Genomic DNA, 14,204 nt, shown 5'->3' with positions numbered 1-14,204 from the left:
TTCGATAGTAGCATTGATTTGTTTCTCCTCTCCTGCTACCTAATCTCTTCTTTTTATGAAAATTGATAATATTTAGTAGAATGTTCTCTACATTTTTTTTTGTTAACAAAAAAAATTTTAATATTTAAAATATTTTTTTATTGTTTAAAACAAATCCACCACGAAGACCTTTCTACATCTACTATATGGTCCTTTTTTTTCTGCCCTGATCTATGCTTCTTTCTACTAGTACCTCTTCTTTTTTACTTTTCTATAATGGACAGGGAACAAAATCATGACAAAAAAATGAGGAAGATCTTCATTCCACTTCACGTCAAAATCAAGAAGCTTCTAAAAGAAAGTATTTATAGTATTTCATAAAAGTTAACATCTCATATGACTGTCCCATTATAATGTGATCCAATGAAAATAGACGACTGGTAGGGGTGTGCAAATAGTTCAATTAATCAAAAATCGAACCAAATCATTAATTATTTTGATGTTTGATTCGATTTTTTTTTAAAATTTTGATTTAAATTTAAAATCAAATTTAATTATTTCGATCTTCAGTATTTAATTTGATAAATTCAGTTAGCCGAAATTAAAATTATCTAATATCTTTAAGTTTAATATTTAGATTTAAGTATTACTTGAACCAAACTAAAACCACAAGCCCGGTATAGGAAAACCCAAAGCCGAATTACTGAACCGGACCGAACCAAATAATTTTGATTTGATTTATTCAATTTTAGACTATTTTGATATGATTTTTGATTTTATAAAATATAAATCTGAAAGTTTGATTTTTCAGGACTACAGTTCGATTTGAACTGAAAAAACAGAATGCGCACCCTAAAGGCTAAAGGCTGAGCCTCTTTGCAATCATTTTAAAATTTTAGGATCTGAATCCACCGCTGGTTTTGACAAGAATGAAAAGTGAAAAGACAATTCAAAAAGTGGACAGATAAGGCTGTCAATTATATTTACTTAGACAAATTTTCATTTTTTTTTGGTTAGAAATGCATAAATTATTTTTTATCAAAAAAAAAAAAAAAACTCATGCATAAAAGACTCACTACTAGAATTTAAACCCATGACATCCAAAACATAATGGATTAACCTTATCATTATACCAAGATCTACCCCCCAACAAAAAATGATTTTAAAATTTTTCAATATCTCAGTTGGAGACAGAGTCCGGTCAGTGCTACCACCTTCGTATAACTTCATGTTTATACGGGAACAGATTGAAATCGGCACTTCTGCTTTTCATTCACCAATGCAGCTCTAACGAAGCAATAATATAAAAATGTAGATTGCATGAACAACTCTGTTTAGTTATAGATTTTGCTAAGAAGGGGGGTTGGAACTTTTTCTTGATTTCCACAAAACTAACAACGCCACATGTAATAGACTAAACAGAAGTCCATTGTGCGTTCTATAAATACGTATTGGGCATACAGTATATCTGCTTCGCTCGTCTCAGAAATGACCTAAATATGCATCATTCTATTTAAAAAACCAAGAAAAGAAAGAGGTGCAATGGCATATATGACTCGCATTATGAGGACAAAACAAGAAATGGGCCAAGAATGATAAATGGATCGAAACCAAAGGTTCTTAGAATCTAACGTGTCCATGAAATATCCAGCTGATGATTCTGGACCAGTATATATTCCTCTTAGGCTAGAAGATTACTAGCTCAGCCTTCCAGATAGACCACGCCATTCAAGCCCCTTCCTAGGGCAGTTTCCTGATCTACTTTATGAAGTGCTACAGAACAATGGTATATAACAATTATCTAATCGCTACCTGAGGGTGCTAGGCGTTCGTCACATTGTAATTCCCATAAGGGACTGAAACAAAAAAAACAAGAGCAATCTTTTAGGGGCTAATTAGCTTTACATTTTTCCTTTTTTTTTTTTTCTTTTTCTTTTTTGGGTACATCAGAAGTGGCTCTGCTTTGATCACAAACACTGTACAAAAGGGTGGAAGATAATTACTTGCAACCAAAAACAAAACTGTAGGATGGAACACTTCATGACCCAGACAGATTGAAAGCCCTTGGTGCAGTTCCATAGGGTGAACAAAGATGACGAGATTCAGGAATACCAGTGCCTTTGATCTCGGCAGAAGAGTTCTGATATACACTACAGTTTGTCCCACTGTTCCTCATTAATTCTTCGTGCAAGTGCCTGCTGTTGTTGACCGCAACAGAACGAACTTCCCACGCGTCTTGGCTGTTTGCAGCCCATGATTCCTGTTCAGAAGGTTGAAATTATAGGTCATGAGGAACTTTGGCATATAGTCACATAGCATGAGAAACCAAAATTCTGGCACCTTCACAAATAATTGACAATGTACGTGATAGAGTTCAAATCATGTTCTACAACACCTTAGATGAATGCCGATCTATAAAGATACTACCAATAAATTAAACACCCCATTTCAAATTGGTTGAACTATAAGCGACACTTACCATGTTTTCCTAGTATAACAGACTTTCTAGGTGACTGCCAGTCTGATCTTTATTGTGCATCTGAACTAATTTTCTGATTGTCTGCCAACGTTTGAGATTGCCCTAGATGGTTGGCTTATAGGTCAATTACAAATTTAGAACAGGTAAAAGTGTATTAGCTTGTATCTTGATTATTCTGCATAGAATTGTTTGAGACATGCAAATAATTAAGCTGCTTTAAGAAAGTGAGAGAAAAATAATGGATGAGAAAACCAAAGAAACAAGAATTTTCTTCAGCATCCACACACGAATGATGTAATACCTTCAGCTGCTGACCATAGTCTTCACAGGAAGCCGGTGTGAATTGCTCCTTACTGCATGGACACAGCGCCGCTCTCATCGCCGAGTAGAAGCTGCATGCTTCTTGCGGAACGCTTTCAGTATGAAAGCATGCACCTGGTCTTCCACCTGCCCATGGACTGTCCATCCCAGAACGTCCAGCTTGAGAATAACTGGGAGACAGCAAGTAATAAGAGCTGAGATGTTCCTGTCTACATACTGTAGGAGTGTCATGCTGACCCCCAAGATAAGCCATCGAGCTGAAACCTTGGTGATGCTGGAAGAAACAAGTAGAAACATATGGTTGTACGTTGAGACCAGGGTATGCAACTGACGGTGAGAATCTGTAGTGAGATAAAAATGGTGGCTGCTTGGTGACAACAGAATTTGCATAGGGAGTAGTGCAGTCTTCTATCACTATCCCTTGTCTAGCAGCCAGATCCATTATCTGTTTCTGCTCAAGCCCCAAACCCAAAAGCATGTTCCACAGGTTCCTAAGTGCTTCTCTTTGGTTATGTATAACTTGATCCCGCATGGCCATTTCAAATTGAAGCTCAGTATTTGCCATCCCCTATATTTTTGTAAGCATTGGAATCAATCATAGAACACAAAGATCAATGAGTTAAAGTATCAAAGTTTATACTTACTAGGAGTCTGTATTGACTGAGAATATGTAAATATGTTCTGTTGCCATTGTTACTTATGGCTTCCTCAATCATGTTCTGAAGCTGGCGCTGGTGCTTCTCATTTATCTCAATGTCCTGAAGAAATTATATGCATATATTATCTGGTTTCAGATAGACAATGTAACAGAGGATGACAAGAGAAATACCTTCTTGTAACCAGCGCCAGCCTCATCATTATCCCGAATGTTATCAAGAATAACTTGTCTTCTAGATCTTAGAGCTTGTACAACTGTTCCATCCTTCTCAACAACCTAGATCCACAGGTAGTTTGTTAGTATCAGCATAGAACTGTCACGTACATATATATATATCAACTTCAAGGCACTTGGATTAAAGGATTTTGCAGTACTCTTGTCAGAAAAAGTGCCATAGTATACAGTGATGCATATATCAAAGCATGTACATCCACATGATAAGTCCATGAATTATTTGCACAAGCTCATACACGACTTGTATATTATTAGTCTATAATCATATAAATCTGACTTTCCCTAATCAGATTTCACATTCCCCAGAATGCTTTGTAGACAGTTTCATCAAATAAGGACCTTCCACCAAAATTTTCAAGATGCAATGTGTGATCCAGCCAGCCGTAGGTAATCTCAACTGTTGGACAGAATTCATGGGTCATCACCTTCATATTAAACATCAGTGGATTATAGATAATCATCAAATTACAATTAAATTTTACAAATATTGGAAAGTTTGTCATGTTATAGCAAAACTTTAGGGCATTGGACTAATTATCCAATGGGTTTGGGTGGAGTTCAATCAAATTCAGGCACTGGAGTTGCCAAAATCAAACCATTTTCACCTGCCAGTGAATTGTGTCTACCTATAAAACTTTTCACATCTTTCTTCAGATCCAAGACGTTATGGCATTTGGGATATGCTGCTATAATTGTCGACCTTTATTTTTTCTCTCTGAGTGGCATAATTTGCTCCCTTTGTTGATGATGATCTATACTTGGGTACTACACGCTTACCTGAACTTAACCAATTTGATTCATCTTCATCGACCTTGCCCTACATGCTTCAAAAACGTCAGAAAGGTAGATTCCTTCTCCTATATATTTTATTATAATCATATCTAAAGAAATTCTCTGGATATCTTGCATGATTTGGAACTTGAGAACCATTTTGGGCTTTTCCTCTTTCTTTTCTTTCTTTTATTTAGAGAGAAAAAGTATTCATTCTACCATTTCAAGCATACATCCAACCACAAAAAACCCACACAAATAGGGGCTTGTGCGGGTGTACTCATGCATCACATACATCACACAGATACACAATAACCCAAAACAATAAGTTTCATGCTTCAACTGATGCTCCCCAAGTTTCGTCCAGATCAAAGAGAAATTTATCAAAAGTGAAACAGATTACTATCAAGGGAGAAATTAACTACAAAATTCAGCAACATATTAAGAAGCACACTGAGAAGAGCTTAAAGTGCAGAGTAAATTGCATTTTATAATGAGGTAATCAGCAAGTCATCTAATAGATTAAAAGCACAAGGTGCAATTCATTTGAGGCAACATTTGGGGAGTATGTTGAACATTACCAATCAACATGATATTGAATGCAGACTTCAGAAAGGAAAATAAATATTTCAATTAGAAATTTAAATAAATTTTCTTTTCCAAACCTTTTTAAGAACTCACCAACCTCATTTTCTCCAAAATCTAAGTTCCAAGCTTAACAATATGTTCTATATTCATAATGACAATATGAACCATAACTTGCATAATCAGCATCGAAATACTTCACAACATACTTCAATTCTGACACACTTTAATATGAAGATACACATGCAGAGATGGGGGGAAATCACTATAATACTTCACAACATACTTCAATTCTGAAGTACTTTAATATGAAGATGCACATGCAGAGATAGGGAGAAATCACTATAATCATCAAATGTCACCAAACCAATTTTGGTTATGTTTCAATACTGTCTTAAAACCTCAGTATAAAAATATGCATTCTGCATGCAGATTCAGATAGGAAAAGAAGTATTTCACCCACATAATTTACAGGTTTGACCTACATGTGACCATTTTTTGTTCCATATCTCTTTCTGTTTTCTTGCACGTTGTTTAAGCTCTACTAAAGGATAAAAATAGTGTTTTGCTTAACTTCTATGATCAAATGAATGATCATGTCTGATTGAAGAGAAAGAACCAGAATAAAAGCTATCAGTTAATTTAATGGTGTATGGAAATTATAGACCTCCTGTTTAGCAATCGCATCATCAAGATGTTGGAGCTCAATGCGGTTGCGTATGTTAGTTTCCTCAAGCTCAAAGAGAGCCTTCTGTAGATTAATGCGCTCCTGAACATTTTCATTAGTTTCACGGCTTAAAATATTCAACCATGATAGCTCATCATCTGCAGCTTTTTCAGCAGGTTTTGTAGTCAACTGGGACTCCTTATCTGCTAGTTCCTTTCTTAGATGACAAACTTCAACCTGTATAACATATGTCAAGCAATTTATTCAGTCTTTCCAAAATCAAAGAAGAAAAATGGCATTCATTTGGGGCAAAAGAATACCTGAAGATTTTCAATCATCCTTTGGTAGTCTGCCACATGAGTATCAACAGTCCCAATATTTTTCTGAGAAAAGAAGCAAAATCAGAATTTAGTAGCCAATAACATCATTTTTATGTGACATGGCAAGAAATATATGGAAGTTAACTTCTATTTCTGACATTTCTGATACAGATGCTGACATTACTTGGTGTACACAATACTTCTGCTTTATTTTGGAAATATGGGAGTTTGACAACTGAGACACTGACCAACTTAGGTGTTCCTTTTGCTTTTAGGGGGGTCTTTGATGCTTCTTCCTTTTGTTACTATAACATTTTTACCATTAGCTAAGAAGGCGTAGTTTTGGCATGCAGTTTCTACAAACAAAGTTTATCTATACTTCTTCCATGTTTTTTTTTTCCCGTACAAAATGATAAAAATAAATATATACGGATAGTTACCATAACAAGAGATGGCATTCAAACCACAGAATGAGCCCTTACATGAACATGTGTTTTGATCTCTTTAGCTCGGTCCGCATATTTCAGGGTATTCACAGTGTGATGATATTGATCATCAGCAGGTGATATTGTAGCAACCATGACTGTTTGAGAATTACCACTGAGTCCATCCTTTAGAATGCGGGTTAACTTACTGCCAAGAAAACTCAGCATTAGCTACTGATAAAGGATAGGTGTGCTTTACGATTGTCAATCAGGTACCTGTTGCGATACGGAACATATGCAAGTCCCTTTTTCTGTTGTTTGCCAAGGGCATTGATGCAATTTGCCAAAGCAAGGAGTGAACGGTTAATATTGGCTCCATCTCTAAGCTTTTGCCCTCCACTGCGTGTTTCAGAAGCCCTTTCACTGCACATAAGATTGTTCAATGTCATTAATCCATATTCTGGAAACTGAGATGAATAACAACAGATGAAATTGTTTCTATGTAGCCATCTACCTGCCAGCAAGATCAACTAATGCAAGTTTTCCACAGAGAATTTGACTCTTATATTGGTTTTTCTGTTTTCTCTTCACAGTAATCTCCAGTACAGCATGCGAACTGTTAAAGCAGAAAGAAAAAGAGAGAAGTTTACTGTTTCTGCAGATATTACACCAAGCTGTCCATAAATGTCAACACAGAATTGACGACAAACTATCACAAATAAAATGAAATGAGGGAACATGGAAATCTAATGCAACAAAACATGTTAGAATAGTAGCACAAAGATCATAGCCTAAAACTGATAGGTAAGAAATGGTTCAAAACAGTTTCAACTTCTTTAACAATCAAATATGTCACTGAGAAACTCTTTTAACTCCTCAGATAAGCACAATTTATGGAAATACCACAAACATTGGCATGAATATTTACAGGAAAAAAGCAAAAACACAATTGACTGTGAAAAAATGGCTTACCGTGACGAGGTTGCATTTGCTTCAGTGGTTTCTGTTTTGCGCCTATTATTTCCAACATTCAAAAGTTCAAGAATCTTATCTGCTGATTGGACCTGAGGAGAATGAAATATCAAAGAAATGATTAAAAAAAGTTTACACAAATAATAATATTACATAGGGATAAACATAAATTTCAGGGAAACATAACTAAAAATATGAAATGCTAGTGAATATAATAAACAGATAATATTAGAACAGAGAGTAGAGAACCACAAACCAGGATAGCACACTCCAAATATTGGATAAGAGATTGGTAAGGCAAAAACTTGGAGACAGGTACAGAAAAGTGAGTTAGCCAAGACTATATAATATTCTCTCTCTCTCTCTCTCTCTCTCTCTCTCTCTCTCGCTTCATCGACTTACATGTAGTCATAAAATGCTTTTTGTACTTTATTTCCCTACCTCCAGCAACAGCATCAGATGTAAATCTCCTTCTATATCCATTTTAGTATTACACTCAAATTTTCATTCAGAAAACTATCTATAAAAGGAAAAAAATCATACACCAATACAAGCTGTGAAAAGCAGAAGGAAACTAGCAAAACAAAGCTGAAAAAGCTATGTTATGCTTCCACGTAAGAAGGGGGAAACAAGAACAACAAGATATGTCAATCTAAATAAAGGCATTTGACAACTAAAGTCCTATATTTCACATCAGAAAATATAAATGTGGCAGGAAAAGAGAAAAAACCTTAATTCTTCTCAAACCAGCAACTACTATTCCATGTTCCGGATCTTCTCTAAGCTCCAAATGTCCTGATGACTTTTCAAGCAGATCATAGATAACCTGGAAATGAATGGGGGAAAGAAAGCTGTCATAATTCTTTGTTGAATGGGAAATTAAAAACAATAAACACTCTAACATTTTTAATACAACCAATGCATGTCATACTTCATTGTACACTTCAAGATAGGAACAAGAGACTTCAAAGATGTCTGAGCTCTCATCCTTCTTGATAAGATCAAAAATTGTGTGAAAGCTAAGAACCATTAGTCCAGGGTCTTTACGGGTCCCAACCATCGTGTATGTTTTCCCACTGTATATGTGCAGAAAAAAGGTAAGATTATATCAAGAAAAACAGTCCTGAAATCCAATTTCATGATTGCAAGCCACATGTGAAGCTCAGTAATCTCAAATTTACGTATATAATATAATTGCAATTACACGAAAAGAGTTCAAAGTAGCAAAAAACTCGAAAGGAGAAAAGAGCCAGCTTGAAAGATATTTGAGAACCATCAAATGAACAATGTAAGCAGTTCTTTTGGCCACTAAAATGTTCAGAATCAAAACAGGTTCAACTTCAGAAAAGGTCATTGATATTAAAAATTGACTCTGATGAGTTGATAATACCATTAACAAGTATCATGTGGCTTATGTGGGACAATCATGTTGATGCCTTGCATTTTTAATCATGTAGAAACCTTTCATTTTTTCAAAAGACTAAGCCTGAGATGTTTTGTTCAAAATAACAATACTTATCTTCTAAAAATAGTATCACTCCCATGTCTTTGCAGATAAGGTTATATTTAATTAATAAATCATGACCCTTTTTTTTTCAGTTCTCAGAAGGTTTAGAAGAGATTTTCAAAGTACTTCATGAGATTTTATCCTATTTTATCTCATAAAATCTAACATCTTTTATATTTAGAGGATTCATGGATAGGCAAGTACACAAAGATAATAATAATCCAATAAAAATTAGAAAAAGTAAGTGCCAGGATCAAACCATCTGAAATCAATTAGGACTTTTTGTTTAGAAACTTAAAATAGTAAACATTTTAAAAAACAAAGCAATAAGTAAATCCAAGGCAAAATGATTTATCACTTTGATATGATCAGCAAAAGATGATGTTGCACTTCAAAGGTGAACTGCATAATGAATCAAAAATAACAAATAACTGACTGTTTTTCTCGTTGTTGGGGATTTTACTGAAACAGACTCAATTTTTTTTTGGAGATAGTATTACTGTTCAAAGTCTTGTAAATGGCCCAAGTGCAAAATCATGACACCATCTGCTATGCAAAGTGGAAGTCACATATCAAAGAACACAAAAGACTAAGAAAGCAACATCAAACATAGTACCTTCCTGTTGAACCATATGCAAATACTGTTGCATTAAGACCTTGAATGACCCCAAAGATGGTAGATGAGATATTCCTATATACATCCTGACACAAAACAGAAACATATAAATGTTCACAAAAGCTGAAAGCACTGTAACTCCAAAATTGTAATGCTACAACCATGATTTTCACTCAAAATACTAACAAAGTCTATCAACAAATCTTATACTTGAATAGAGGTATTATGGTTGTAAAGGTTTAGATAGGAAGTTTCTTTTGACACTCCCTTCATCTTTCAATATTCAACAGCTGATCTAGCAATTAAAGGAGTCCTCAAATTTATCTGACCTTAAAGAACATAAATTACAGAAGCATGCAAAGTGCAGGGTAGGATCAGTTACTAAATTGACATATCATAGAATCCCATGAGTTGTTCAGATTCACCAGGGGCTAGACCCCTACACTAGAAATAGATGAACGTCCAATAATCAAAAGAGTTTTTTATTGTGAGCCAGTCAAAGTCTTCACAAAGCCTGCTATATTACCTTGACAATCCTGATGACCCTTTTACCAACCGTTGACAGCTTAAAAAATCCTTGTTTGTCAATATTCTTATTAAGACACCTCTAACTTTACATGCTTTCCTAAATCCTTTCTCACAATTTCCAACCTCCCTTTCCTAGAGCATCTTCAGGTCATTCTTATACATGAGTTCTCCATCAGTTTGCCCTCAATTTGTACTAGTCCAGCAGCTCTTCCAGGAGACCCATTCCTTGCTCTAATCTTTCCCACTTCTATTACACATCCATTTCCTTTTCCTTCCCAACCCTCCAGATATCCTTTCTCTTAGAAGGCTCTATGCCAATATTCGGTGTCAGTTCATCCTCAAAGCTTAGGAATTGTTGAGCACTGCCACACAATGGAAGCATGGAGGAGTCCAATACACAGACATGGGGTATTAGATTCCATAAGCTCCAGTGACAAGTCACTGATTAGACTGACAAATTTTGAAACACATGTTCATCAACTTTTGGTTGCAACAGAAAGATCTTGATAAAGTTACAATAGGAGTTCAATTGCACTGTGTTGAGAGATTTCTTTTGTATGACATTTGAGATTTTCAGACTGAAAAATAGGGAGTTCACTTGAAGGTAAACCCAATGTGACAAACTCATGGATGAGGTCCACACCACAGAAAGGTATAGTGCTGTAACATCCCAGGTTTTCCTTGTTAGTTTGGGTCATGATTGGAGTAGAACCCATCGTGCAGTGCTCAAAGTCAACAGATCTGGTGTTATTCAAACTGAATCGACTATTTAAATGATTGTCAATAATAAGTAATAGAATTATAAATCATAGTCTTTTTGGTGGTTTTATATATAAATACACCCACGAGTCCAAAATAAATTTCAGATAACTGAATTATTTTCATTTGTAGATGAGAACTTGATACTCCTAATGACAATTTTGTCCCCTCTGATTTTCTCCACCCTTTGTCTTTTTCACAAAACTCCTAACTTGTCGCTCTTGAGCCAATCATCTACCCACTCCCATCACTGTTTGCTGTGCATTATACATAATTAGGTAGATGTTGCTTGCGTCACCATGCATCTCACAGGACCATTCTAACAGTTTTCTGCTTTACTTTCTCCATCATATTCTTGCTAGTTAATATCATGATGTAGAATAAGAACCGAATAAAACACACATAAATGGAAATTGGAAGTGGTTGGTTGAAGAACGTAAAAGACAGCAAAATGCATGACAAAGTTATAATTTTGAGCAACAGAACAAAATAAGAGGAGTTTTACATACCGCATTTGTGCAGCCAGGTGCAAATACGTGATCAAAACTGTATCTTCTCTCTTTGCTCCGATTTTGAATGCGTTCAAGGTAGTCCTTTGACAGGTCAGGGTCCAAAATGACTAAATTCTGGAATATAAGAATCAATCATTGCATGCTGTCCTGTTCTCAAGCAAAGAGAATTATGCTTTCACATGGTAACAGAAAGCAAAAATTATCAAACCTTGTCATCAGTTACTTGAATAATATGACGACTCCGCTGGCGTTCTATCTCCGTCAATGGCCTGCATTTGACCGCCACCTACAATCCGATAAAGGCAAGATCAGATTTGTAAACAGCCAAAAACCAAGGGTAATCTTTCACAGTTGAGAGACCAACCAAGAGTGTTGCAGTCTGTTGCGAGGCCGGAGCTCTAATGCTCGGCATTTCAGATCAAAAGCCCACCCACCTATCCTAAAAGCACCTTTCTTCCCCAAAATCAATGACAGCTCCTAGATTTGCACATGGAGTTGATGAAAAGCTACAATTTTTTTTAACACAAAATACGCAAACTCTTTCACATCTGAAACCTAAATAATCAAAGATAACACTGAATGCCACTACATATCAATCAGAAAACCAACTAAAGCTCAAACGCCTTCCACCATACTCAACATTTTCTTCTCCATCTACACCAAAACATCTCAGAATTAATCGTTCTACAAACAACAATATAAATCCACCAACCCCAAAAACTCAGATTTCACTTTTCTAAAACCCCAAACCACCAAATCGTTACAACCCATGAAAAAAACACACGCAGATCTTTGCCTTGCTCCACCACATTCTGCCAAATAACCACCAAACGTAGCTCAAACAATCTCCGAGCTCCAAACTCCCGCGTCTTCTCCACCCAAAAACTCTCAAGAACGAAAAACCCTGCACCTACATCCCGATGGTAACTCGAACAAAAAGACACAAGAAATCCAGCATTCCCCGGCCGCAACGACGCGAAGGAGCGATCCAAATGCTAGATCTTTGGCGGGCGAACGGGGCCAAAAAGCGCCGCGGCGTGGGCGAGGTCGACATCAGCGCGCGGCCACCGACATGAAAGCCAGAAGAAGGTTGGTCTTATAGAATCAGAGTAGGGCCTTCGCCTCCAACCGAAGAGGTCTTAATTTATTTTATCGTGGCGGATGAGACGCGCTTCCGCTGCTCCGCAAAAGCTCGGGAAATTATAGTGGTTTAGGAATGGGAATAGAATAGGAGACGGAAGGAAAGCGCCAAAGGGGTCAGTGGCACAGTGCCTTGGTGGTGGGTTTCGTGTTGGGAGGGCCTTGGGGATAAGTTACCGCTGGGAAGCCTCGAGATTCGGGACCCCGAGGATTGATGGAGGGAGCGCTTTCCAGCTCGCCGCGTGAAGCACCCCGACCGCGCGCGCTTTTTTGTTTTCTTTTTCTTTTTTGTCGTTGGAAAGGGTGCTTTTTAACCTGACTGCGAGAAGAATCGTAGCCATGGGCTCTGTTGCGAATTTACGAGAATGGCCTGCGAGGAGAGGACGCGTTGGTGAGTTGGTGGACAAGTTTTGTACTGGCTTGCGTGGCTTATACAACCATGAGTCGCAAACATGGGCAGCAAGCAATATACAAGTGATGCAATGCTTACATCCGTGCGAAGCCTCTCACTGTGACCTCTTTCTTCTCTCTTCGTCATCTTTTCTTTTATCTTATCTTATTCTTTCACTAATATTTCATGGGAAGATTTAGCTTCCTCTTATGCCACTAAAAGAGAGACCCTGTTATGCTATGTCAAATGTATGATTAGAGCCAAGCATAAATATTTTTATCACTTAACAAGCCAAACAATATTTTCTTTCTCAATTTATATACTGTAATTTTTTTTCAATAAAAAAACAATACATCTTGGACCATCCAATAACAAACCTATGTATTATCAAAAATATATATTTTTTTTTCATTCAAAATAATAAAAATTATCAACCAATCAATCATAGTTAATTATAATTTTTTATTTAAAATTTTCAATCAAAATTGGATACTAATATATTTTTTTTCTAAAATAAATGATATACTAGTTAGTTAGGATAATCCAAAATATATATGATAAAAATATTCTAACTAATAATTTTTTTATTTCAATATCAGAAGCTCTTGTTATATTCTCAAGCCTATATCACTCCAACAGCTTGGAACTCATGTAACCAAAATCGACTATGTCAACGCTCTTAATTTATAATTTACAACTATGCTTGAGATTTGCAAATGAGCGTAACTGCCAGCGTCTGGCTCGATATTTAAAAATAGAACGTATGGTAATTTGCCAAGAGAGTAGGGGCGATGCAGGCTGTTCACGTTGAAATTCTGGTAGATTATGAGCTTTCAATTTCTTTTCACCTGAGATGGTTGGACCGCACTTCAGAGTTAATATCTGTCGCCACGTCTCTTCTCGCTCGCCCTGGACGGCACGGACAGCTTCAAAGTAAGGGTAGTGGTGGGCCATTAGAGACAGTTGCCATGCAATACATTAAACACCGAGAGATTGAACCAGCTAAAATTGACCCACGAGATTTTGAAAAAATAGTTATTGGTTGAATCACATCGGCCGCATTATTTTTGGATCGATCCAACCAAAATTCGAAATATTGATGAAGAAAAAAAAATTTAAGAGATAAAATTAAAAAAAAATTATAAAAAAATATGATAGAGATATCAAAAAAATCTCGCTAGATAAAATTACTTCTCATTTGAACTTCGAACGTAATAATTGGCGGCATTAATAAGACCTTACATGCAAATATTTTGATTACTTAATGCAACACTGGGATGTCTTCGTTGAAAGTGCTGATAGGGCAGAAATCAATTAGAGTGATGATGGTGAGGATCTAA

General features: G+C 36.2%; 1 protein-coding gene across 1 annotated transcript; it reads right to left on the bottom strand.

Moving 5' to 3' along the window:
- Positions 1-1,768: 1,768 nt before the first annotated feature.
- Positions 1,769-12,479, bottom strand: LOC105060968 (kinesin-like protein KIN-8B). Its single transcript, XM_010944877.4, has 16 exons — positions 11,698-12,479; positions 11,542-11,619; positions 11,331-11,447; positions 9,535-9,620; positions 8,343-8,487; positions 8,142-8,237; positions 7,412-7,503; positions 6,954-7,055; positions 6,716-6,862; positions 6,497-6,647; positions 6,015-6,077; positions 5,695-5,931; positions 3,609-3,713; positions 3,424-3,537; positions 2,760-3,347; positions 1,769-2,239 (listed from the first exon to the last, which is right to left on the bottom strand). The coding sequence occupies exons 1-16, from the start codon at positions 11,743-11,745 to the stop codon at positions 2,018-2,020; spliced, it is 2,391 nt and encodes a 796-aa protein (XP_010943179.1). The 5' UTR covers positions 11,746-12,479; the 3' UTR covers positions 1,769-2,017.
- Between the last annotated feature and the right edge of the window lie 1,725 nt (positions 12,480-14,204).

This window comes from Elaeis guineensis, chromosome 2 (genome assembly GCF_000442705.2).
Source record: "Elaeis guineensis isolate ETL-2024a chromosome 2, EG11, whole genome shotgun sequence".
Taxonomy (NCBI): Eukaryota; Viridiplantae; Streptophyta; class Magnoliopsida; order Arecales; family Arecaceae; genus Elaeis; species Elaeis guineensis.
The sequence above is the reverse complement of the archived record's forward strand: the minus strand, read 5'-3'. Positions and strand labels throughout refer to the sequence as shown.

Coding starts and splice junctions, on each gene's coding strand:
- LOC105060968 (XM_010944877.4), bottom strand. CDS start 11,745: ATGCCGAGCATTAGAGCTCCGGCCTCGCAACAGACTGCAACACTCTTG. Junction 11,620..11,697: donor AACAGACTGCAACACTCTTG/GTTGGTCTCTCA, acceptor ATCGGATTGTAG/GTGGCGGTCAAATGCAGGCC. Junction 7,504..8,141: donor CTGGTTTGAGAAGAATTAAG/GTTTTTTCTCTT, acceptor CATTCTCCTCAG/GTCCAATCAGCAGATAAGAT.